The following is a 23,293-nucleotide window of genomic DNA, read 5'->3' on the forward strand; positions in this document are numbered from 1 at the left end:
GAGTGGGTGTAGACACAGCACGTCTCGGAGGCCTGTGTGTGTGGTGTGGGTGTAGACACAGCACGTCTCGGAGGCCTGTGTGTGTGGTGTGGGTGTAGACACAGCACGTCTTGGAGGCCTGTGTGTGTGGTGTGGGTGTAGACACAGACAACACGTCTCGGAGGCCTGTGTGTGTGGAGTGGGGACAGACACAGATAGCACATCTCAGAGGCCTGTGTGTGTGGATTGAGTACGGACACAGACAGCACGTCTCGGAGACCTGTGTGTGTGGTGTGGGTGTAGCCACAGACAACACATCTCGGAGGCCTGTGTGTGTGGAGTGGGTGTAGACACAGACAGCACGTCTCGGAGGCCTGTGTGTGTGGAGTGGGGACAGACACAGACAGCACGTCTCGGAGGCCTGTGTGTGTGGTGTGGGTGTAGACACAGATAGCACGTCTCGGAGACCTGTGTGTGTGGTGTGGGTGTAGACACAGACAGCACGTCTCGGAGACCTGTGTGTGTGGTGTGGCTGTAGACACAGATAGCACGTCTCGGAGGCCTGTGTGTGTGGTGTGGGTGTAGACACAGACAGCACGTCTCGGAGGCCTGTGTGTGGTATGGGTGTAGACACAGCACGTCTCGGAGGCCTGTGTGTGTGGAGTGGGGACAGACACAGACAGCACGTCTCAGAGGCCTGTGTGTGAGAGGAGGAGCTGTGGCCGTGGTCAGAAAGAGTTCTCGATGGCTTTGGAAAGTGGACTTGGCAAGGGATGGCAAGGTCCAGGATGGCAGCTGTCAGCATGGAAGCCAGGCTGCCCAGGACCCCGGCTCGTGTCCTGCCCTGGCTGCATTTGTTCCCCTGGTGTGATATGGACGCACAGGCTGGGGATGTGAGCTGGGAAGCAGCTGGGGAACAGGAGGCAACTGAGTCCTGGAAGTCATGGGCCTGGTCTGTGCTCAGGGAGCTGACAGGAGTTTTTCCCCAAGGGGCTGGGCCGTGTTCTGGAGTGGCAGGTGCAGGAGGAGATGTCGGCCACCCTGTCCCAGAGGTGTGGCAGGGCCGGAAGCCACCCTGTCTGTGCTGGCTCTGCTTCCCAGTAGGTTCCAGAATGTTCTAATCATACTCTGTAGCCCTTCCCCTGAGGAGTTCAGGGAGCATCTTTTTTTGTTTGTTTGTTTTCTGAGAGCCAAACCTGTACTCAGTTCCTTGGAAGATGTTTTGGTTCATTTTAGAGTCAGACCCGGGTCCTCCTGCTCGTCCCAGGAATCTTGTGAGATTCCCAGGGCCTGCATTGGTCCACTGGGATCTCCCTACAGGGCCCAGGGGTCTGGGAATACGCAGCACCCTCCCATGGGTGTGGTACATCTCATGGACTTGGCTTGCCTTCTCAAAGTAGAGGAGTGTGATGACAGCGTTGAAGCTAGAAAAGGCCCGGATGAAGTGCCAGGACTCTCACAGGGAAATGGCAGACATGCCCAGGAGTGAGAGAGGCTAGTTGGGGTGTTTGCCCGGGGAGCAGTCTGCCAGGAATCTCAGCCTGAGAGCTTTTGTGCTTCCGAGAACAAGTGGAGATGGAGCGTGTGTTTCGTGCCACTGTGGAGGAGCATTGAGCTCATGTGGCTAATTCAGCAGCTGATGTCCTTGGTCTTGGGTGGAGCCCAAGGCCAAAGTGGGCATCCCAGTGGGCAGAGATGTTCTTGAGAAATTGCTCTCTGAGCTTCTGATTTTGGAAGGCAGATTTTCCCAGAGAAACGCGATCGTAAGTGGAGATCACACACGTGATTAACTCAAACATGTGGGAGTGAATGAGTGGAGGATGTGCCAGCTGCCTGGTGCCATGAGGAGAGTGGGCAGTGGGTGCTGAGGGGGCCGTGATGGGCTCAGGCCTGGCTCTTTGCCTCCTCGGTGGAGTTTGCACTCAAGCGACTGCAGCCTGCTGAGCAGTGCTGGCTGCTCACACTCTCAGCTTGTGAGCAGCGTTTGCTGGATGGAAGCCACATCAGCTGAGCTTTGAGAGGGACTGCATCACCGGGTTGGGTTGATCTCACGGTGATGCTGGGGCTGGGACAGGTGGACGCTGTAAGCAGACACTCTAGCTGGAGCAGCACCCTCTGAGCATACAAGAGAGACAAGGAAACGAACAGGAAGGGAGAGTCAGCCAGCTTCCGTCTGCCACTGAAGTCAGCAGCTCCATTCATGTGGACGGCAGGAACTAGCGTTCTCAAGCCACATTCCTGTTTCCATGTGCATTAGAGGAGAGCTGGGTCAGAAGAGGAGAAGCTGGGACTTGAACCTACGCTCCTGTATGGGAAGGGGCGTCGCAGGTGGCAGCTTCACTCCCTGTGCTGCAGCCAGGAAAGATGGAGCCAGCATGCATTCACGGAAGGGCCTCTGCCACTGTGGCCTGAGCCCACGCCTTTTGTGTTTTTTCAACGGGAGCTGGTGGAGTGGGAGACACTTGTGGTTCTTGATTTTAGTAAGGTGTGTGGGGAAAGTTGCATCTAAATACAGAAGGTGGGTGTGCATTTGGTCTTGTGTTTAAGACGCAGTTTAAGGAACCTGCACCGTGCACTGAGTGCCTGGCCGAGTGCCCTGCTTGGCTTCCGGTTCTACTCCCTGCTCGCGCACACAGGTGATGGATGGCTATGGCTCAGTACTTGAGTTGCTGCCTCCTGCATGGGGGCCCTGGATGGAGTCGACATGGCTCTTGCGGTTGGAGCTTCCTCTGCTTGTCTCTCTGTCTCTCTAGTGAGTAAACATCTACATTATAAATGTGGGTTGGGAGATGCATTCCTGGAGAGTGTGCTTGCCTGGGCAGCCTAGCTGATGAACGCTGTCGAGGAACTGGTGGAAGCGTTTGCTACAGGAGCCAAATATCAATGTGAAAAGAAGTGAATTTCTGCCCCTCATTCATAAGTACCAGCCACTTAACTCATAGCCATGACTGGCAGCTCCTGGCTGGTGGTATGCAAAGGCCAAGTGTTGGCTGGTCGAGCTAAGCAGGAACTGAGCTTACAACAGCAGCATCAGAAAGTTCATGCAGATCCTGGCAGGTCCCTGCCCCATGAAGTCTGGCGTCTCCAGTCCCCCCAGCTGTCCGTGACCTGGGAATGGCAGAGTCGATTGCAGACGAGTGACGCAGAGGGCTCTGGGAGTTCTGAGCAGAGAGGGGTGCCAGGGTCCACTGACCCAGCCATACAGCAGTGCCTCACGGCTCAGAGTCCACCTGTCCCAGCCCCAGCATCACCGTGAGATCAACCCAACCCGGTGATGCAGTCCCTCTCACAGCTCAGCTGATGTGGCTTCCATCCAGCAAACGCTGCTCACAAGCTGAGAGTGTGAGCAGCCAGCACCGCTCAGCAGGCTGCAGTCGCTTGAGTGCAAACTCCACCGAGGAGGCAAAGAGCCAGGCCTGAGCCCATCACGGCCCCCTCAGCACCCACTGCCCACTCTGCTTGTTCCTTTTAGAATCGCAGTGTCCTGGGCAGGGGCAGCCATCAGCAGATGTCCACATGGGCGTGTGCATAGCGACTGCATGATGAAGGAGCTGCATTTTGCTTGCCTTAAGAGCACAGTTATAACATAATAATACTACATGGAGTCTGGTGGCGCATTTATGGGCACTTGCAGTCATCTGAGTGCGTGGCAGACAGGGCTACAGGCACCGAGACAGCCAGGGCTGTCCTGCACAGTCCAGCCACCCCTGCTTGCTCCCTCTCAGATGGCAGGTGCGGATGTCTGTGCCATGTGCCATAGAGGCATGCCCGTTCCAGGCCTTGGCAGCCTCCTCAGGTACCAAGGATGGCCAGCCAAAGCTAGACTGCAGACAAGTAGGTTGAACACTTACTAGAACATTGCTAGAATGTTCAGTGGAATAGGAATAACTGTTGAAATGATGTGGTATTGTGTCCAAGCCACTCTCAGCATCTCCGTTTGGCAGGGACGTTTTCATCCATGCTTCCATTTGCTCAGTCATTTGCAGTCAGCTTGTGTGAGTGGAGCATCCAGCTGCTGACCCTGGGCAGAGAGTGGGCACTGCTTTGCTCTGCCCCTGTTGTCCGTTCGACTGAGGGGAGCACTGTGAGGCTATGGCTACTGTTAGGTGAGTCCCAGCAGCTCCTCATGGAGTGCCGGAGACTCACTGGCATGGATGGTTCTGTGTGGGTCCCTGGGCCGATGACTCTAGCGAGAGGGATGGTCAGATAGTTACACAACAGCTTGACATTCAAACTTGTGACAAGTGACATTTAAAACATGGAAGGTGCTCTGAGCTTCTGTAAGGAAGACACCTGAGCTAACCGGGGAGGTAGGGGTGCTGGGTGAGTGTGCCAGGGTGCTTGGTGAGGAGGTAAGAGGCAGGGTGGCACTTCTGTGGGCAAACAGGAAGACAGGGCAAAGTGCTGTATCCTGGAGCCCAGAGCAGCTGTGACACATCCGAGGGGTGAAGGGTGAGGTCCCGGCTCGTGTCTGCCTCGAGGAAGGCCGTTTCTAAGCCCTTTGGAGCCGGGTTGGCCTGTCCTCTGTCACCCTAAAGCAGAGCTCGAGCGGGTGGGTGGTTCTGGTGAGCTCAGCAGGGAGCTCTGGATCACACCCTGGCGATGGGCTGAACACAGCAGTTCCTGCACTTCAGTGGAGCGCGCACACATGCACACTTCTGTGTGTTTTGTCACATTATGTAAATCACATTATAAATGCAAAATCAAGAACCAAAACAAGTGGTATAAAATAATAATTCTAAAAATGTGCTTCTTACACTTTGCACTTTTAAAATGCTGACCTCAGAGTTTGTTTTATAATTTATTTATTGAGAGGCAGATGATGGGGCAGGGAGAGAGCAGGAATGAGCCTGCTCCCCAGCCGTCCACTGGTTCTCCAAATGCCCACAGTGACCTTGGATGAGTTAGGGCCAAGTTGGGAACCTGTCTAGGGCTCCCACATGGATGTCGGGTACTGAATGACCCGAGTCATCCCTGCTGGATGCCAGAGTGCAGGGGCAGCTGTCAGGGCCCACCAGCTTTGATGTGGAATGTTAGCCACTGGGCCAAATGGCCACTGGTGGGACGTACCCTGTAGTAAGATGCACCAGGGCTCATGCTTCGTCCTCGTCGGGCACTCCTTCCCTGCCCATCCCCAACATGCTGCAGAACAGACATCTTAGAAGGGTAAAGAGAAGGAGGAGGGCTGTGGTGGCAAAACAAGCTGAGTTCTTTGCTAATGGGCATGAAGGAGAGTTAAGCAGGTGGCATGTGCAGAACGCACAGGTACGAGCCCTTCTGCCACGTGATTGTAGGGCGCAGCTCACCCTGAAAACACCGCTTGTCAACGCAGAAGAGCTCTGATTGCAAGACAGCAGCCAAATGCATGCACCAGCCAGATGGGCTGTGTGAGGACGTGAAGTGAGGTCCACCTGGAGCTGGCACCCGGTCCTGGTCTGTCCACGTGGGACAGGCTGTGTGAGGACGTGAAGTGAGGTCCACCTGGAGCTGACACCTGGTCCTGGTCTGTCCGCGTGATGATAAGAGGCATGTTATGCTAGGTCAGGATTGTGATTTGTTTATACGCACTGAGGGGCCTGAATTGTGGGTTTGTGTGTGTGGACGAGCCTTCTGACTTTATCAATTATGGTTATCAGTTGGGAGATTGAGTAGGCGATGCAGTCTGCAGGGCAGTTGGGAAAGCTGAGAGACTGGGCAGGAGGACGCCACAGGTGTTGCCTGACTTAGGTTTCTTGTTCACCTGCAGCTGTTTGGACAGGTGCTTCTGCAGAGGTGGGTGTGAGGCTGGGTGACTGTGCTGCACCCTTCGCCTGTCCCCCATCCTGGGCACCAGCTCCGCTTGAGGCACTGTGTAGGGTCGCGCCCCTCCTCAGCAGAGACCACGTCTGTGAGCCTGAGGGCCGGAGGGCAGGCACAGTGTCAGCCCTTTTCCAAAATATGCTGGAACATTCCATGTTTTCTTTTCCACACAGGAGGAATTCAATGGAAAACCCGACTCCCTGTTTTTCAACGATGGCCAGAGAAGGATCGACTTTGTTCTCGTGTATGAAGATGAAACCAAAAAAGAGCCCAATAAGAAGGGCACAAATGAGAAACAAAGGGTGAGTTTTGGCCGTTTTTATTTCTCTTTCCAAATAATCTTCATAAACTTGTGAAGTCAAAACAGCACTGTTTGATCTAAGCAGTCAGGTGGAGCTAGTGTTCACACTCGGCTCTGAGGCTGGGCTGGTCCCAGAGCTGAAGGCTGTGCCCTGTGTGCTGTGGGAGAGATTTGCTGGCTGCCTGACCAAGCAGGTGCTGACCAGATGTGAGCAGGTGCTGACCAGGTACTGACCAGGTGCAAGCAGGTGCCGACCAGGTGCTGACCAGATGTGAGCAGGTGCTGACCAGGTTGGGAGAAGGAGGTGAGCATGACTGGTGGAGATATGATGTTAGGCAGCCCTCAGCACCTGCTCACAGTGGAGCGGCAGGTTCCCTGGGTGCGTTGCCAGTTGTCCTCACAGCACAGTGAGGGGAGGCCCGCTCCACAGATCAGGATGGAATGCAACCTTGACCATTACAGAGCTGACGTGAGAGCCCAAGATCATGGACATGTACACCATGTACAGGATGAGGGTCAGACTCATCTACTGTTCGAGAAACTGAGCTTGGACCCCGTGCTATGTGCCCTCCATCCATTGCCAGTCAGGGCCAGGGTCAGACTCCATCCTGCCTGGACCCTGAGCCTGTGACCCCACACTCTGTGTGACCTTCATCCGTCACCATTTGAGCTCCTCCTCCTACCTTGTGCTGTACCCCAAGCCGTTTCAGGGGACAGCCTGTGGCTGTCTGGCTCCTGGGCCTTCTCTGCCTGAGCCCCAAGTGCACTGAACCAGTTAGATGAGTGTCCCGTCACTGTTGCTGTCACCTTCCTTGGAAATCCTCCCGTTTTTCATGGTTCCCACACACAGTCAACACACCCAGTGCTGTGTTTGCCCCTCTGGACTTCCTTCCCAGGTTATAGTGATGTTATCTTTCGGTGTCTGTCTTGTTTTAAACCAAGTGATTTAATCTTAAATTGTGTGGTCCCTGCCCTCTGTTACTGGCTGGTTTCTGGGGAGGTTATGTTGAGAGCCACCAGAATGAGCACAGGCCTAGACTGTGACAGGCTGATTTTGTCACTCATAACTGAGGCTGCAGCACCCAGTTCCACAGGTGACAGTGACTTTAAGGAGAATAGCAATTCATTGGTTCTGCTGCCAGTCGCACTCTGCTAGTTCAGCCTGGAAGTCCAGGCTGGACGACTGGGTGGCTCGTGAGGATCAGAAGAGGCTGCCCCAGCTGCTCTCATGCGGTGGACAGTGAATGCATAGTGCCAGGTGGGGACAACTGGGGGGAACACAGCTCTAGACTGAGCAGCCTGGGGGGGTCACAGGGCTCTAGGCTGGACTGCCAGGGGGCACACGGCTCTAGGCTGAGCAGCCTGGGGGTGGTCACAGGGCTCTAGGCTGGGCAGCTGGGGGGGGGGTGGGTCACAGGGCTCTAGGCTGAGCAGCCTGGGGGTGGTCACAGGGCTCTAGGCTGAGCAGCCTGGTGGGGGGTCATAGGGCTCTAGGCTAGGCAGCCGCGGGGGCAGTCATAGGGCTCTAGACTAGGCAGCCGGGGGGGGGGGGTCACAGGGCTCTAGGCTGGGCAGCCGGGGGGGGCGGTCACAGGGCTCTAGGCTGGGCAGCCGCGGGGGCAGTCATAGGGCTCTAGACTAGGCAGCCGGGGGGGTGGGTCACAGGGCTCTAGGCTGGGCAGCCGGGGGGGGCGGTCACAGGGCTCTAGGCTGGGCAGCCAGGGGGGGTCACAGGGCTCTAGGCTGGGCAGCCGGGGGGAGTCACAGGGCTCTAGGCTGGGCAGTTGGGGGTCACACGGCTCTAGGCTGGGCAGCTGGCCGTTCTTTTCCTTGATGTTCACTGGCTGTGTGGTATTGACAGATTTTCTTACCACCATGTGCTGTGTTGTTGAAATCTTGGCCTCCCTCAGATGTGGTTGCAGCTTCAGGATGTCGTGTCATGGTTTCCCTGGCTGGGTGGTTTGTACCTAACGTACTGGCTCACCTTGCACCCTGTGGGTCCCAGTACTCAGTAGGATCAGGGCCAGACCCAGGCTAAATCTGATGGCACATGTAGATGTCACATAAACGTTCTGCCCGAGTTCAGAGGTTAAGAACCCTTAACTGAAGTGTCTTCCCTTGTAACCCAAGGTGTCTGTGCGAGCCAGAGCCGGCCTCTGCTCACAGAATGGGATCGTGCCTTGGAGTGAGGTAGCTGCGAGTCCTTCCCTCCAGACCCCAGGGTGTGTTCTGTGCAGGCACGGCCACTACTGTTCGTGCAGAGCTGGGACGAGCACTAGGTAAAGTGGATTGAGCAGATCCAATCCCGTAACAGATCAGGGAGCAGCTGTGGTTGTGGGTGAGCGCCTGTGAGCTGCTTGCATTGTCACAAGCTCTGCAGTCCCCTGAGAAGGTATGGGTGCCAGGGAGTCTCACCCACCAGGAGCAGAGGCACCAACGTTCATGCTGCAGGCTGTGGGCTCCCGTGCAGAGACCCGGGGAAGGAGTCCAGCTTTCGGGGCTTTCAGTCTCGGTTTGCCTGTGTGCTACTTCAATGCTCAGCCTCAGGATTCTGCTTCTATTACCTGGAGAAACTCCTGCAAGTTGCACTGTACTGTCAGGCTGCACTGCGGATTTAGAGCAATACCAGGACAAGGCAATTCCCAACTTCTGTTCTGTTTGAAAGATCTGTTGATCTGAAACATTTTGCAGGGTTCTTCTAAGCAGTGCTGTTGGATGTGATCAGACCACAGACCCCCAAAAGCACAAGCAGTTCACGCCCTCCGTCTCTGGGTGGCCGTGTGGTGCAGTGGGAGGCTGCTGCTTGCATCACCAGCGTGCCTTCCCAGCAGTGGCATTCCAGTGCAGCTCCCCACTGATGCTCTTAGGAGAGCACCCTGGGGGAGGGGACCAGGCTGGGGCTCCTGGTCCTGGCTTCAGGGTGGCGGTTGCAGCCATTTGAGAAGTGAATCAGCAGATAGAAAAACTGTCTCTCCCTCTCTGTCATGCTGCCTTTCAAATATTCTTTTTTTTTTTAGTCTGATCTTTCCATGAGCAAGAGAACTCTTCTCTAACCCAGCCTCCAGCTGGCATGCAGCTCTGATTTAGTGGGAACACTCGCAGCGCTTAGCACCTTTCTCCAGAAAGCGCTACCGTTCACAGTGTGACTTCTCCCCAGGAGGCGCTGTTACTGCTGCAGCAATACTCCCTTAGCCTGGGCTGTTCTAATTGCATAGTGCCAGGGAGTGGTTTTTATTGCAGGTCCCAGGAAAACCAATCTTAAAATGGCTTCAAGTGCAAATGGAAACTATTGTTTTCTCATATACAAAGCCTTTGGAGAGAGCTGCCTGGGGTTAGGTGACAGGTGACATCGTGGCTTTGCAGCTGTTCTGTCCTGCCCTGCGGCCCCCCAGCAGGTCTGCTCCCCCAAGCTGACTGAGGTGGGTGCTGAGGTGGGTGCTGTGGCTCCAGGGGCTCAGAAGCAGGAAGGGGGAGGTCCAGCTGTCCCCTGGGCTCATGGCTCACCTGGGCTTTCTTCCTTGTCTGAGGGCCCTCACATCTGTTCTCTTGGGGCTGTAAGTAATGAAGTGTATTGTTATCAACTGCACTACATTATTTGAAAGGCAGGGTTATACAGAGGGGGGAAGAGAGAGAGAAAGAGAGAGAGAGAATCTTCCATCTGCTGGCTCACCACAGCGGATGGCCACACCAGGCACAGTATAGGTTGAGCTGAAGCCAAGCTTCTTCCAGGTCTCCCCCATGGGTGCAGGGACCCAAGGACCTGGGCCACCCTCTGCTGTTTTACCAGGCTCATTAACAGGGAGCTGGATTGAAAATGGAACAGCTGGAACTCGAACCAGTAACCATATGGGATGTTGGCATTATGGGAAGCAATTTAACTGTTAAACTACAATGCTGGTCCTAAAATTACTGTGGCTATTTAGCATCTTTTGTGGTTCACTACAAAACTTGAGGAGACTTTTTTTCTCCTGCTTGGTAGAATGGCCTTGAGTCTGCACATCACTCTGAGTAACACGAGCATTGCTACAAAATTAATTCCTTGAAGCATGACCTTGGAGTGTGTGTGTGTAATCCTCATTGTGGACGTTGTGTGTTTCCTTGATTAAGTCTGTTCCTAGGCAACTGCATTGGTATAGCTCTTGTAGATGGAATTGCTTTCTTGGTTGCCTTAGCAGTGGTTTTGTTACTGCACATATGAGAAAATATACTGACTTGTGTGTGTGGATTTCATACCTCCGACTCAGTTATCGGCTTGAGGAGGTGCAGGCTTTCTGCAGGTGACCCGTGCCACCCTCATGCAGGGGTCCCTCCATCTCCGTTGCTACGTGGCAGCTCCTCATTTTGCCCTGACCCTTTCACTCTGGCTGTTGAGAGGATGGTTTCATTATTTAAAGTTTCAACCCAAGAAAAAATTAAACTGGGATCTCTAAATAAATTGCTGTGTCTTCTGGAGAGAACTCGCAAAGAGGAGGGGAGATTGAACTGACTGATGATTGACTCGGAGGGGTCAGGGCCGTTACGGAACTGGGAGAAGGACCTGCCAGTCTGTCCCCAGGAGGCCCGGGGCTCAGGTGAGGATGCTTGGTGGTGGTTAGAGTTCGGGTTCTGGTTTGGACTAGGGCTAGGCCTAGGGTTAGGGTTGAGGCTAAGGGTTGAGGTGGTGATTTCACATTAGAGGCGTAGCCAGTCTTTTCTGAGGTGGGCAGGTCCCCGACAGGCTTCTGACAGGTCCCCATTTTGCAGTTACTGCACATATAGCCATTTACTTTAGCAACTTGACAAATCAAGGAAACTGGTTTGATCAATTTTTTAAATATTCTGCTCGTTTTTTGTGAACTGTCATGCCAAAGGAAAATCACCTGAAGCGTCTCTCGCTAAGGATGCCAAGGTGATGCAGCCACATGTTTGAGCAAACAAAGAGTGTCCTATCTTTGATTCCACAGTTTCTAAGTATTTATAATTGGTGTTAAGACAGAAGACATTATAACCCAACTCCAAGGTCTCCCAGTTACCCTCAGAGAAATCAGGTAAATAGCTCAGGAGTGAGAACCAGATTGGAGCTTAAGCTGGATAAATCAGTGCAGCCTTCCTGGGCAGTGCGTATTAAAGAACTTCAAACTGAATACCACAGTTGAGTTAATGCTCTGTTTCCACAGATGCACACAGGGTGTTCTGCACAGCTAGCCAAGGGAGGGCAACATGAGACAGCCTAGATGGGCAGCGGTTTGAGGTTGCTTAGGTCAGTCTCTGGGAGAAACAGGATGGCCCTAACAGATGCCCAGACCTCCAGGGCTTCCTGCACCTGTGTGCCTGCAGGTGCTGCACTTCCCCCGGTGACCCCCGCCCTTGGCACACTCAGAAACGGGGCACGGGTGAAGGGAGGTTGAATGGGCTCAGCGCCTTTGGAGGGTGCTGAGGGTGGAGCTGGGCAGCCAGGCGGTACCTAAGAGCCTGCAAGCGGAGCATGTAGTGGCTCTTGGCGCTCCAGGACAGGGCCAAAAGTATCCACAGTACAGCCAGGATCCCCATGGGCAGGTTGGCCACCCGTGTGGTCAGATGTGTGGTGCCCAGCAGCAGCAGAGGCCTGGCTCTGAGGCCTGCAGGTGGGAGCCGAGTATGTTTGCAGGCCTAGATCAGGGATGGGCTATGGCTGATGTAGCCGTGGGCTTAGTGTTCTGTGGACCGCCTGCCTGGTGAGCCACCCATTCCTGGGATTGTACAGTGCACTCAGAATGAGGTCCCCCGGAGTGTCCCCCCTGCAGTGCTCTGTGTACTCAGAGCGAGGTCCTCCGGAGTGCCCCTGTGCAGTGTGCCCTGTGTACTCAGAGCGAGGTCCTCCGGAGTGCCCCTGTGCAGTGTGCCCTGTGTACTCAGAGCGAGGTCCTCCGGAGTGCCCCTGTGCAGTGTGCCCTGTGTACTCAGAGCGAGGTCCTCCGGAGTGCCCCTGTGCAGTGTGCCCTGTGTACTCAGAGCGAGGTCCTCCGGAGTGCCCCTGTGCAGTGTGCCCTGTGTACTCAGAGCGAGGTCCTCTGGAGTGCCCCTGTGCAGTGTGCCCTGTGTACTCAGAGCGAGGTCCTCTGGAGTGCCCCCGTGCAGTGCCCAGACCTCGCCTTTATCTCCTCGTTGGGCACAGCTGGTTCTGTTGTTGTTTGTCTTTGGCCTTGGCTCATCTGAAGACCTCACAAATGTTGTGCTCTTTCCACAGAAAAAAAGGCTAAAGTATGAGTCGAACCTCATCTGCTGCGGCCTGGAGCTGGAAGCGACACGATCGGTGAGGGACAGGGCTGTGTGCCTTGCCACTTGGAATGTGTGTTGAACAGGGACTCATAGCACTGGCCACTGGGGGTGCTGCCTGCCGCGCTTGCTGGTAGCAGCCAGCAGATTTGGTTGTTTTTGACTGCCAGAGCATTTTTTTAAAAGAGTACATGATGATTTTTGTTCCCTGTAAGAACCTTTAAATTTTTTTCTTTAATTTCAACGAGGAACGTTGTCTGAGGGAGAGAGCTTGTTGTGGCAAAGCAGATGAAGATGCTTCCCGTTCTGTTCCCTCTAGTGCTCCTGGGAAGGCAGCAGAAGATGCCCCAGTGCCTGGGTCCCTGCTGCCCAGTGGGAGCCCGGGATGGGACTCCTGACTCCTGATGGCCACCTGGCCCAGCCCTGGCTGCTGTGGCCGTTGGAAGGATGAGTCCGTGGAGTCACTCTTTCTTTCCCCGTGACTCCCTCCTTTTCCTCTGTCACTTTGCACTTCAGTTATCATTATTACTATTTAATTGAAAAGGCAGATTTACAGAGAGAAGGAGAGAAAAAGATCTTCCATCTGCTTGTTCAATCCCCAGATGGTGGCAATGACTGGCGCTGAGCCAATCTGAAGCCAGGAGCCAGAAACTTCTTTCAGATCTCCCACGTGGGTACAGGAGCCCGAGGACCTGAGCTGTCCTCCGCTGCTTTCCTAGGCCACAAGCAGGGAGCTGGATGGGCAGTGGAGCAGCCGGGACACATACCAGTATATATATGGATGCCGGTGCTTGACGTTGGAGGATTAGCCTGTTGAACTATGTGCTGGCCTCTATTTTTTTTTTTAAGATTTATTTTGTTTTTTATTGGAGAGTCAGATATACAGAGGAGGGGAGACAAAGATTCTCCGTCCATTGATTTGCTTCCCAGGTGGCCGCAACGGCCAGAGCTGCACCAATCTAAAACCAGGAGCCTCTTCTGAGTCTCCCACACGGATGCAGGGTCCCAAGGCCCTGGGCCGTCCTCGACTGCTTTCCCAGGCCACAAGCAGGGAGCTGGATAGGAAGCGGGGCCACTGGGATTAGAACTGGCGCCCATATGGGATCCCGGCACATGCAGGGTGAGGACTTTAGCCGCTAGGCTACCATGCCAGGCCCTCAATTTTATTTTAAGAAAACAATGTAGCAACAGCTAGAAAAAGTATTTATGAAAGAATTATTTTGCAGTTTTGTGTGCTTTTTCCTTTATATCATATATGCATTTCTAAACAAATATAATTTTTGGCTTTTTAATGGCCCCATTACATGATAATGAGCAGGTGTAGAATGACTTAATCTAATTTTAGGTTTAGAGAATTTAAATTTTTTCATTATTCTACCACTGCAGTGATTTTTCTGTTGTTACTTTAAGTGACTGATTTGGATAGCATGATGGACAAAGTAGTGAAGGTTTTTCTTTATTTAAAATATTGTTAGGCCTGGTGCAGTAACCTAGCAGCTAAAGTCCTTGCCTTGCACACACGGGGATCCCATATGGGTGCCAATTCTATCCCAGTGGCCTCGCTTCCCATCCAGCTCCCTGCTTGTGGCCTGGGAAAGCAATCAAGGATGTCCCAAAGCCTTGGGACCCTGCACCTGCGTGGGAGACCTGGAAGAGGCTCCTGGCTCCTGGCTTCAGATTGGCGCAGCTCTGGCTGTTGCGGCCACTTGGGAATGAATCCGCAGATGGAAGATTTTTCTCTCTCTCTTTCTGTATATCTGACTTTCCAATAAAAATAACTCTTCTAAAAAATATATTGTTAGCTTTATCAAAGAACTGTGATGATGATTTGAATTTCTTAGTAGTTGAACCAAGAAATAAGGTAAAAGTGTACAATGATATTTCACAGACATCATCTGTGGGTGTGTCTCTGTGTGTGAACATGTGTGTACACGTGTGTGGAATCCACCCGCAGACCTAGCTTGTGCTGCCCCTTGACCTGCCTGCTGGTGTGTGTGCTGCCCTGCAGGTCCTGGACGACAAGCTGGTGTTTGTGAAGGTGCACGCGCCGTGGGACGTGCTGTGCACCTACGCAGAGATCATGCACATCAAGCTGCCACTGAAGCCCAACGACCTGAAGTCCCGGTCCTCGGCCTTCGGCACTCTCGGCTGGTTCACCAAAGCCCTGCAGGTGGATGAGAGCATTATCAGGCCCGAGCAGGAGTTCTTCACGGCCCCGTTTGAGAAGAGCCGGATGAATGACTTTTACATCGTGGACAAGGATGCCTTCTTCAACCCGGCCACCAGGAGTCGCATCGTGAGTTGGGGGCAAGTCCCACGGCTTCCAGGGCTGTGTGGAAGCCTGCTGTGGGACAACTCGTGTTCTGGCTGGCTTGCTTTGAGGTTGAGAGCTAAGAAAATAGATGTGCCCCTGTTAGGGTGCAGGCATTGGTCGGTGGGGGTCGGAGGGTCCTCAGCAGGTGCGCCACGCCCTGTGTAATAGGTGTGCCTAGGAGCTCCTGTTAGGGTGCAGGCAGCGGTTGGTGGGGTCGGTGGGGTCCTCAGCATGTGTGCCATGCCCTGTGTTTTGGAATCCTTGCAGGTGTACTTCATCCTCTCGCGCGTCGAGTATCAATCGGTAAACGTGAAAAAGTTTGGGATTAACAGACTTGTGAGCTCGGGCATCTACAAGGCGGCCTTCCCCCTCCATGATGTAAGTCGAAGGCAGAAGCACAGCAGAAGGCCTGCCATGTGCCTTGCCTTGGACAGCGGGGCGGGGCTTCACTCTCTTCCTCCCTCAAATAGCGATCGTGTTCTGGTGGGTTCCAGGTCCAGTGAGGGCAAGAATGGGTCCAGGTGTTGAGCAGGTACTGAGTTTAAAGGAAGGCATGAGTGAATGAGTCGTGTCTCAGTGGATTTGTGAGGCCGAGCCCCTGAGCAGTTGATCTTCTCTGCCCCTTCATAGCTGACAGCCGTGTGCCTTTGCCTTCTCACCAGTAAAGTGGGGGTGATAGTAGAACCCCCAAACAGAATGGAAGTGCCGTGTGAGTGGCAGCCACCAGGAGAGCATTATTTGGGTAGATTTGATATTCTTGTTTTTATGGTTCTCTGTGGGTGGCCTTTCCCAGTGTCCCAGGGCCCGTCACAGTGTTGGCATCCCACACTGCCGTATGTTAAGGGTCAGTTGCTGAGACCCCCAGAGTCGCTCAAATTCAAGTGTTTCACTAGCTGATGAGCTCTCTGGTAGATAATTAAAATGTAACTGCCTTAGACCTCCAATGAGTGCATGAATCCAGCAACGTTGTATCTGATTCCATGGTTGAAATAAATGTTGCATTATGTCACACGGTTACTTTTTGAATTAACTGTTACCACTATATTGAATCTCTTTAAAAAAAAAAAAAGAGGCAAAAGTTGAGATTGACATTTGCTGCTCTGTGTTGTGCCCGTCTGTGCTTCGAGACAGAAATGAAATGCGGGGTGCAAGGTAATGACACCAGGGCAGGGAGCAGCCGGAGGAGCAGGTGCTGCGCCTCAGCTGAGGCCCGCTGTGGTGTCCAGCCGGACAACCGTGTGCTCTTGGCTGCCTCCATGACGCTTGCAAGGCACCTTGCAGGTGGTCAGTGTTGTGAGTGTGCGTCTAGATGCTGGGCTGGGTAGTGCCCAGATCTTCTCCAGGGGTGCCTCTTGTGGTTGCAGTGGCCCCATACCCAAGCCAGAGATGGGGTGGGAGGGAGCTGGCTGAGCTTGGAGTCAGGCTAGTTTGTGAGATCATGTGCTTCCAACCATGACACTGAGTCCAGCTGGAAAAGAGGCTGCTGGGCTTGAGCAGACATGGCAGGTTGGTTCCTCGAGTGAGCTGTTTCCTTGTTTCTATAGGCCCTCGTTCCCTGCTGTGGCACTTGGGGATCCAGTTTTTCACTGTTTAATACTGACCCCCCTTGTGGGACAATAACATCCTTGGGTGTCCCTCCAGGCACCTACGATGCTACCTCCTTCGCAGATGGCTCAGAGCAGTGGTCAGGGGTCACTGAGCGTTCAGCAGAGGATCCACTCCTTGCAGCCCCTGGGGCCGTGGGGGGAATAGCCAAGGACCAGCCTGAGAGCCCGTGCCTGTAATGCCCACCACGGTGTTTTTCTGCCCCTCAGTGCAGGTTCCGCTACCGCTCAGAGGACCCCAGCTGCCCCAACGAGCGGTATCTGCTGTACCGGGAATGGGCTCATCCCCGAAGCATTTACAAGAAGCAGCCACTGGACCTCATCAGGTGAGTGATGGCAGAGAGGGCCAGTGAGACACGCGGGCATCTGTTGTGGTGTACACTAGGGTGCCCCGTGACACCCACCTGTCACGGCGCTGAGGGTGCCCTGTGATGCCCACCTGTCATGGCACTGAGGGTGCCCCATGATGCCCACCTGTCATGGCGCTGAGGGTGCCCTGTGACACCCACGTGTCACAGTACTCGGCGTCCTCGTGATGCCCCAGGGACCCACGCAGCAGGATCTGGCTCAGGAGGGGGCACAGATGTGTCTGGGGGTGGGGAAATCTTAGTTCCCACTGGAAGGGTTTCTTGAGGGAAGCCAGCTGGTGACCACCCTGCCTTATGTAAAGTGCCGCTTCTGGTCAGGCCTCACTGGGGTAGAGAGCCTATCAGGAGGGCCTGATGGGTGCACAGGAGAAGAAGCAGTGAGCCCTCAGGCTGAGCAAGCTGTTGGGCAGGAAAAAGCAATGTTGGTGACTTGATCCAACCCTGGACATTGCCCACAGAGATCAGGATCTGGAGCACCTGGCGAAGAGTGTGGCGCAGCTGTGTGTAGAGGAAGGCCTGGCCGGGGCTGGGGCAGGTGTCCTGGAGCTCAGCATGTCCCCACCATGTGCTCAGAAGGTGGTGGCCAAAATGGAAAAGTCTGGAAGCCACATCCTGCCCCCAGTGTAGTACCTGAAGCTGTAGGTTAGCTGTCTTGGGGAACAGACTGCCACTTCCACCATAAAATTCTGCAGGTGCTGGCCGTGCCTTCGACAGTACCAACCTGCAGCCCTTCAATATCTGGCCAGTGCTCTGAATGGGCAAGCAACTTTGAAGATTCTCTCCAGCTTTCTTACTTAATTTCTGTTTAATTAGAAAGGCAGAAAGAGACAGGTAGACAGCACACATGGATCACACTGCTGGGTCACTCCCTACATGCCCACAGAAGCCAGGATGGGCCAGATCACAGCCAGACGCCCAGATCTCAGATCAGTTCTCCCAAGTACTTGAGCCAGCACTTCTCCCCAGGGGAGCACTAAGACAGCCTTGGGCACTCCACGTGGGATACGAGCATCCCCGGGGACCCTAAGTGCTGTGCCAGACCCCCGGCTCTAGGTGTGGCACAGGCAGGGGGAGTGGCTAATGTTCATGTGTTCCAGAAAGCACCGCAGGAGAAAGGCTGAGAAATCAGACCCGTGCCAGGGTCACCTTCCCTGCACCCAGTGGGGCTCCGTGTGTGGCTGAGCACAGGCAACAGCCCCATCCCAAGATCATGTCCCTTCTATGTCCCGGGCTGTGGTTGTAGTGCTGGTCCCACACGCATCGGCGCTGTGAGCAGTGGCCAGTGGCTCACCCTCTGACGTCTCTGGACTGTGGGTTGTGCTTAAGACCTGGCCGGCTAGGCAGAACCTTGGGTTCAAGAACCACCTCATGCTGGGTCTGCCGCTGCACAGTGGGCCTGGAGCTGGGACGCCACCAGCAGGTGCTACGGACAGAGGCCAAAAGATAGTGGCTGGTTGCTGGGGTGGCACGTTAGCCATTGTCTCCTGGTACCAGAGCCCTGACTTTCTGCCTGTATCTGCCTCTGTTGATCTTGCTTGCATAGCCTCTCCCAATTCACCCCCTCGTGCACTCTTTGGGCTTTGAAACCTTAGGGTAAAGTAGACATGCTAGATTAAAAATCCCCAGCAGTCGCTACACAGTCCTGGACGTGCTGCTCCCCTCCTCCCCGACGGGCCCTGGGGGGCGGCCTCCTTCCCCCTCACCCCCCGGACACAGTGGTCTCCCTCTGTGTGGTTCACATGGGTTCACATTGAGCAGTTGAAGTGTTTGATGGAAGCAAAGCAAGGTCACATGTACATGACTTCCTTACGGTGGTCGCACTGTCCTCGGGGGCCTCGCAGTGTGTTCTGCAGCTGAGGGTCAGGGAGGGCATCGCCGCGTGGTTAGCGGTTGTGTCTTACTGTCTGTGGTTACATGGTGTTCCTGCTAAGCAAGTTCCTTCGCCCGCAGAAGCTGAAGCAGGTGGCTGTACACGGAATGTGCATTGTCTCACGCGTGTCAAGGGCTGTGGTGGTGGAGCTGGCATCTCCCCTCCTTCTGCGCACCTCAACCCTGGTCTCCCCTGCCCCACAGGAAGTACTACGGAGAGAAGATCGGGATCTACTTTGCCTGGCTGGGCTACTATACTCAGATGCTGCTGCTGGCCGCCGTGGTGGGCGTGGCCTGCTTCCTGTACGGCTACCTGAACCAGGAGAACTGCACGTGGAGGTAACCGTTTGTTCCTCGCTGCCTTCCTGGGGGGATTGGCCATATGCAGCTCAGCTTCCAGAATGTTCTAGTGAGAGAAGCCTCCTGCCAGGGTGCCCTTGTAGAATAGCTAAGGGAAAAGGAGAGTGTTCCATGGATGGTGCAGCCCAGCTCCGGCAGGAAGAGCCTTAAGAATGAACACTGCGGGATTTTCAGACAGCACTCTGAAACAGGAAGAGGGGCTGGCGGGGATGTTGCCTTTGAACCTGCAGCCCTCGAGCACCCCTGCCTCGGGCCTGTCCCCAGGGACCAGTGCAGCAGTGGCATCTGTGTTCAGAAATGGCTTCTCATGCCAGCTCGGAGATGCATGTGGAAGAGCCCAAGGAAACAGCAGTAGTGTGTGTCTTCCACCGTGAAAAAGCATGCTGCTTACAGTGTGAGAATCGGTGCTTGGTGGTGGGTTCAGATGCCAGCTGCACCGCCCGGGGGCATCCTGTGGGTTCAGATTCCAGCTGCGCTGCCCAGGGGCATCCTGGGGCTGGAGTTTTTCTTATTTGGCCCACAGGGCTCTTGCCATGGCCCTCTGCTGCCTTCAGCCTGTGACCGTCTGGCCTCATTTTGGGCAGCAGCCGGACCAGATGAGCCCGTGACAGGATTCAGGCACCGACTATACTGGCAGGCTCAGGGGTGCAAGCTCAGGGTTCAGGCATCTGTGCCCATTTGGTTCAACAGACGACCAGTTCTTCTACCCATCGCTGATTCTTTTCAGAATGTGTGTTATTTCCACTTATTTGAAAGTCAGAGATCTTCCATCCTCTGGTTCATTGCCCCAAGTGCCAGCAGCATCTAGGACTGCACTGAGCCTAAGGCAGGGAGTAGCTGGGAGCTGGTTCAGTTCTGCCACGTAGACAGCAGGGACCCGGGTACCTTACCCGTCATCTGCTGCCTGGGGGCCAGCTCGTGAGGGAGACAGGCACCTTGCCCTAAGACCATGGTCCAGACTGTTCGTTGCTATCAGCGCAGGTTGTAGTGTTCACGTGAGCCTTGTGCTTCTTTTCTTCCTTCACTTTTGAGTGTTTTGTTCTCTTTGGTGCTGTTGCAAAGGTAGTTGTTTCCCTTGCTTCATTTTGGCTTATTTGTTGCTAGAGTTCCTGCTGCCCTGCCAGACTGGCTTGTTTGCGCTCACAGCTCTTTGGAGGACTCCTCAGGAACGCTGTCTGTGATGTTTTGCCCGCTGGTGAATTGAATCCTATGACTTCTTCCTTTCTGTTCGGAGGCCTTTGGTTTACTCTTCCTCCTGCTTGCCCTGCCCAGCACGACCTGAGGCGTATGCTGCTTGGGGTGCCCTTGGCCTGGGTCGGACTGCATCAGTACCCCTCTCAAGCAGGATAAGGCCTCTTCTTTCCCGAGAGTGTCTGGATCCTGGCCCCCGCCAATGCCCCGTGCAGGTTTAGTCCGTCGTTCTGTGGCTGTGGTGTTAGGGGTTGCCTCTCTCTGTTGATTCATTCTTGCGTTGCTGGATGGACCGTGGTGAACCCTGCTGTATGACGCTTTGCAAGTGTTGCTGGATTTGGTTTCCTCATATCCTCATTTTTACATTTATGAGCATGCTCAGAAGGCAGTCTGCAGTTCTGCACTTTAGTTTCATTTTGTTGTTCATTGGTTGTTGTCGGGATTGGAAGTGATAGCTGAATTTGAAGCAGTCTAATTCAGGTTAGTGCCAGTTTAGGGTGAAGACGTTTCCCTGGGTGCTGATTTCGTCACCCCCTCTTTGTGTTGTTAAAACTTCAGGCAGGATAAACCCAGTGTCACGGCTTTGTGGTTATTGCTTTAAGCAGCAATCTCTTAGCTGTGATCGGGCAGTCCCGTCTTCCTGGAGGTGGATTCGCGTGACGGCTGAGTGTCCTTGTGCTTAAGCCAGGGATGCGATAGCAAGGAGCCTCCGTGGTGTTTCTGGTGGGGCAGGGCAGCTCGCCACAGATTCCTCCACGTTTGGTTGACTGATTGGGTGGAGGGGCGGCATCTTTGTCCTGTTTCTGAAGGCCACGGGATGGGGTACCGTGCTGTGGGCATTGAGCCCGCTCTGCCCTGGTGCCTTTGTCTTCCCCTGCTCCTGCGGGATGGCAGATTCGCCTGCGCTGGCTGAGTTCTTCCTTGTGCTGTCCCTCTGCTGTGTCTGCACTCCGCAGGCATGGCCAACTGGGTGCTTTTCAGGAGCTCTTCCTCTGCTGATACCTAAGCGAGACGTTGTCCACATTCACATCTTGGTGCGTTTCTTATCTGAAGTCTCTTCATTGCTGTGTATGGGAGGTCCTGGGGTGGGTTCTACAGACCCCTCGTAGGAGCTGTTCTGTTTGGTGATTTTAGGTGGGTGAGCTAACTTCTTTGTCTTTGGTCTCCATCAGTTTGGCTATTAGCCAATGACTAGGTTAGCGAGGGACTTCATGGATTACCAGGACCAATAATTTTCTGTTGTCTGCCTGTGCTGAGTGCCATGCGAAAGTGATTGGCACTCCAGTCTTCACCCTGGCCCTTCTTCCCCTTCCTGTGCTGTCTGCAGGGGAAGAAGGGAGGAACAGCCGGCCACGTTCACTGTCCCGGCCATGAGCACTGTCCCGGCCATGCAGTGTCCCAGCCATGAGCACTGTCCCGGCCGTGAGCACTGTCCCAGCCATGAGCGCTGTCCCGGCCGTGAGCACTGTTCCGGCCATGAGTACCGTCCTGGCCATGAGCACTGTCCCGGCCATGAGCACTGTCCCAGCTGTGCGCTGTCCCGGCCATGAGCACTGTCCCGGGCATGAGCACTGTCCCGGCCATGAGCACTGTCCCAGCCATGCAGTGTCCCGGCCATGAGCACTGTCCCAGCTGTGCGCTGTCCCGGCCATGAGCACTGTCCCGGCCATGAGCACCGTCCCAGCCATGAGCACTGTCCCGGCCATGCAGTGTCCCAGCTGTGCACTGCTCACACATGCGCTTGGCCCTTGCAGTCTGGGACTGTATTGGAGCCTTACAGAGACGCCTGCAGACAGCACCTGCCCTGATTCTCCTTTTAAGTCTGATGGCCCTGCTCGAGCAGCTGCAAGGCCAGTGACTCCTCCAGTAGCTCTCAGTGGACAGCTTGGGAACTGAGCATGCGCTCAACAAAACAGTGAATCCTGCCTGGAACGTTGCCAGGGAGCTAGCACAGTCACTAGTGACGGCTCTGCAGTGGCGGCGTGGCTGCGTGGCTGCGAGGAGGTTGGCTCCTGGGGCTGCCATGAAGCTGGGGACTGGCTGTGCAAATGGGGGCAAGTTAAAATGTCATAACTGTCACTGTTCTTGCAAAGATTGAGCCATATGCTTCGCCCTGCTCGGATCACAGGCACAGGGACAGGACGAGAGCTTGGCACAGATGTGACCAGTTGTGATGTTGCTTCTGTGGAGAGGTGGCTGGGAAGCGGGGAGACTGGTCTTGGCTCAAGTGTGCAGGAAGCCTTGCCCTGCCCCCTGGTTTCTGCTGGCATGTGCTGGCCTGGGTGTTAATATGTAGGGTTTTGTTCAAAGGCGGGCAGGCAGGCCGTTCTGTCTGAGTTGCACCTCTGACCACTCCTGCTGCTCTTTCCCTTTGGGACGTTGTCCTTTGGTGATGTCCTCAAGGGAGGCCACACGGCGTCTCTGGGTCCCTAGTGGTCTGTGCCTCTGGGTTCCTTGCTGATGGGATCTATTCACCCTAAGATGATCTGAAGACCCTGGGGTGGTTCTCTCCCTCCGGGTTAGGCTGCTGGCGTCCTCGCTTTCCCCCGGAAGCAGAGAGCCTGGGAGATGGCCGGGGCTCAGATCCGTCTCCCTGCGGCTCTCCTGCTGTGCCAGCACTGAGCATTGAAACTCCAGGACCTCTCATTTCTCTCGTACTGGGCCAGTACTGGTCAGCCTTGTGGCCAGAGCGCTGCCACTGAGCTCTGCTTCAGTCCCTTGGTCATTCTGCTCAAGGCCGTGCCACGTTCCTCCTCGGGGCGTTGGGGCCGTTCCAAGCCTTCAGTTGTCTCTGCAGTCTACAGCCCACAAGGGAGAAAACTTACATCTTTATATCCGTTCTTCCAGTGCTGGCTGTGGTTCTGTGTCTGAACCACCTTACCCATCTGGAGTTAGACGTAGCCCTAGAAATCTTACGTTTTAAGCTATTGAGAATACATTTTTAAAGAATGGTTCTGATTGCTGAAGGCATAGCGACAGAGTCCCAGCTGTGTCCGTGTGCATATTTTGTTGTGTGAGCCTCCTAATTCTCGCCATGTACCTCAGGTCCCTTGGAGTGACTCACAGACTTTCTGGGGGTTGTTTCCGCACGCACTGTGCTGTGGGGCACTGGCCACTGCCAGCAGTGGGGAGGGGTGTTCAGGTTCTTCGCAGCGTGCTGACCAGGCCACCTCGAGGCCTGGTTTCATGTGAGACTCAGTTGGTTCTCTCACCACAAGTGGCTCCTGTGCGGTACGGTGCTGCTGGAAGCAGGTCATGTTCACAGATCTTATAC

At 54.6% G+C, this 23,293-nt stretch overlaps 1 protein-coding gene across 2 annotated transcripts in view; it reads left to right on the plus strand.

The window, feature by feature from the left end:
• ANO6 (anoctamin 6) overlaps positions 1 to 23,293 on the plus strand; it is an 87,637-nt gene that overhangs the window by 42,053 nt on the left and 22,291 nt on the right. For both annotated transcript variants that reach the window (XM_058655752.1, XM_058655753.1), the window contains 6 exons: positions 5,952 to 6,080; positions 12,285 to 12,350; positions 14,322 to 14,609; positions 14,895 to 15,005; positions 16,442 to 16,557; positions 18,673 to 18,807. In XM_058655752.1, coding sequence (XP_058511735.1) covers positions 5,952 to 6,080; positions 12,285 to 12,350; positions 14,322 to 14,609; positions 14,895 to 15,005; positions 16,442 to 16,557; positions 18,673 to 18,807 — 845 coding nt within the window. The remainder of the gene's footprint in view (positions 1 to 5,951; positions 6,081 to 12,284; positions 12,351 to 14,321; positions 14,610 to 14,894; positions 15,006 to 16,441; positions 16,558 to 18,672; positions 18,808 to 23,293) is intronic.

This window comes from Ochotona princeps, chromosome 27 (genome assembly GCF_030435755.1).
Source record: "Ochotona princeps isolate mOchPri1 chromosome 27, mOchPri1.hap1, whole genome shotgun sequence".
Taxonomy (NCBI): Eukaryota; Metazoa; Chordata; class Mammalia; order Lagomorpha; family Ochotonidae; genus Ochotona; species Ochotona princeps.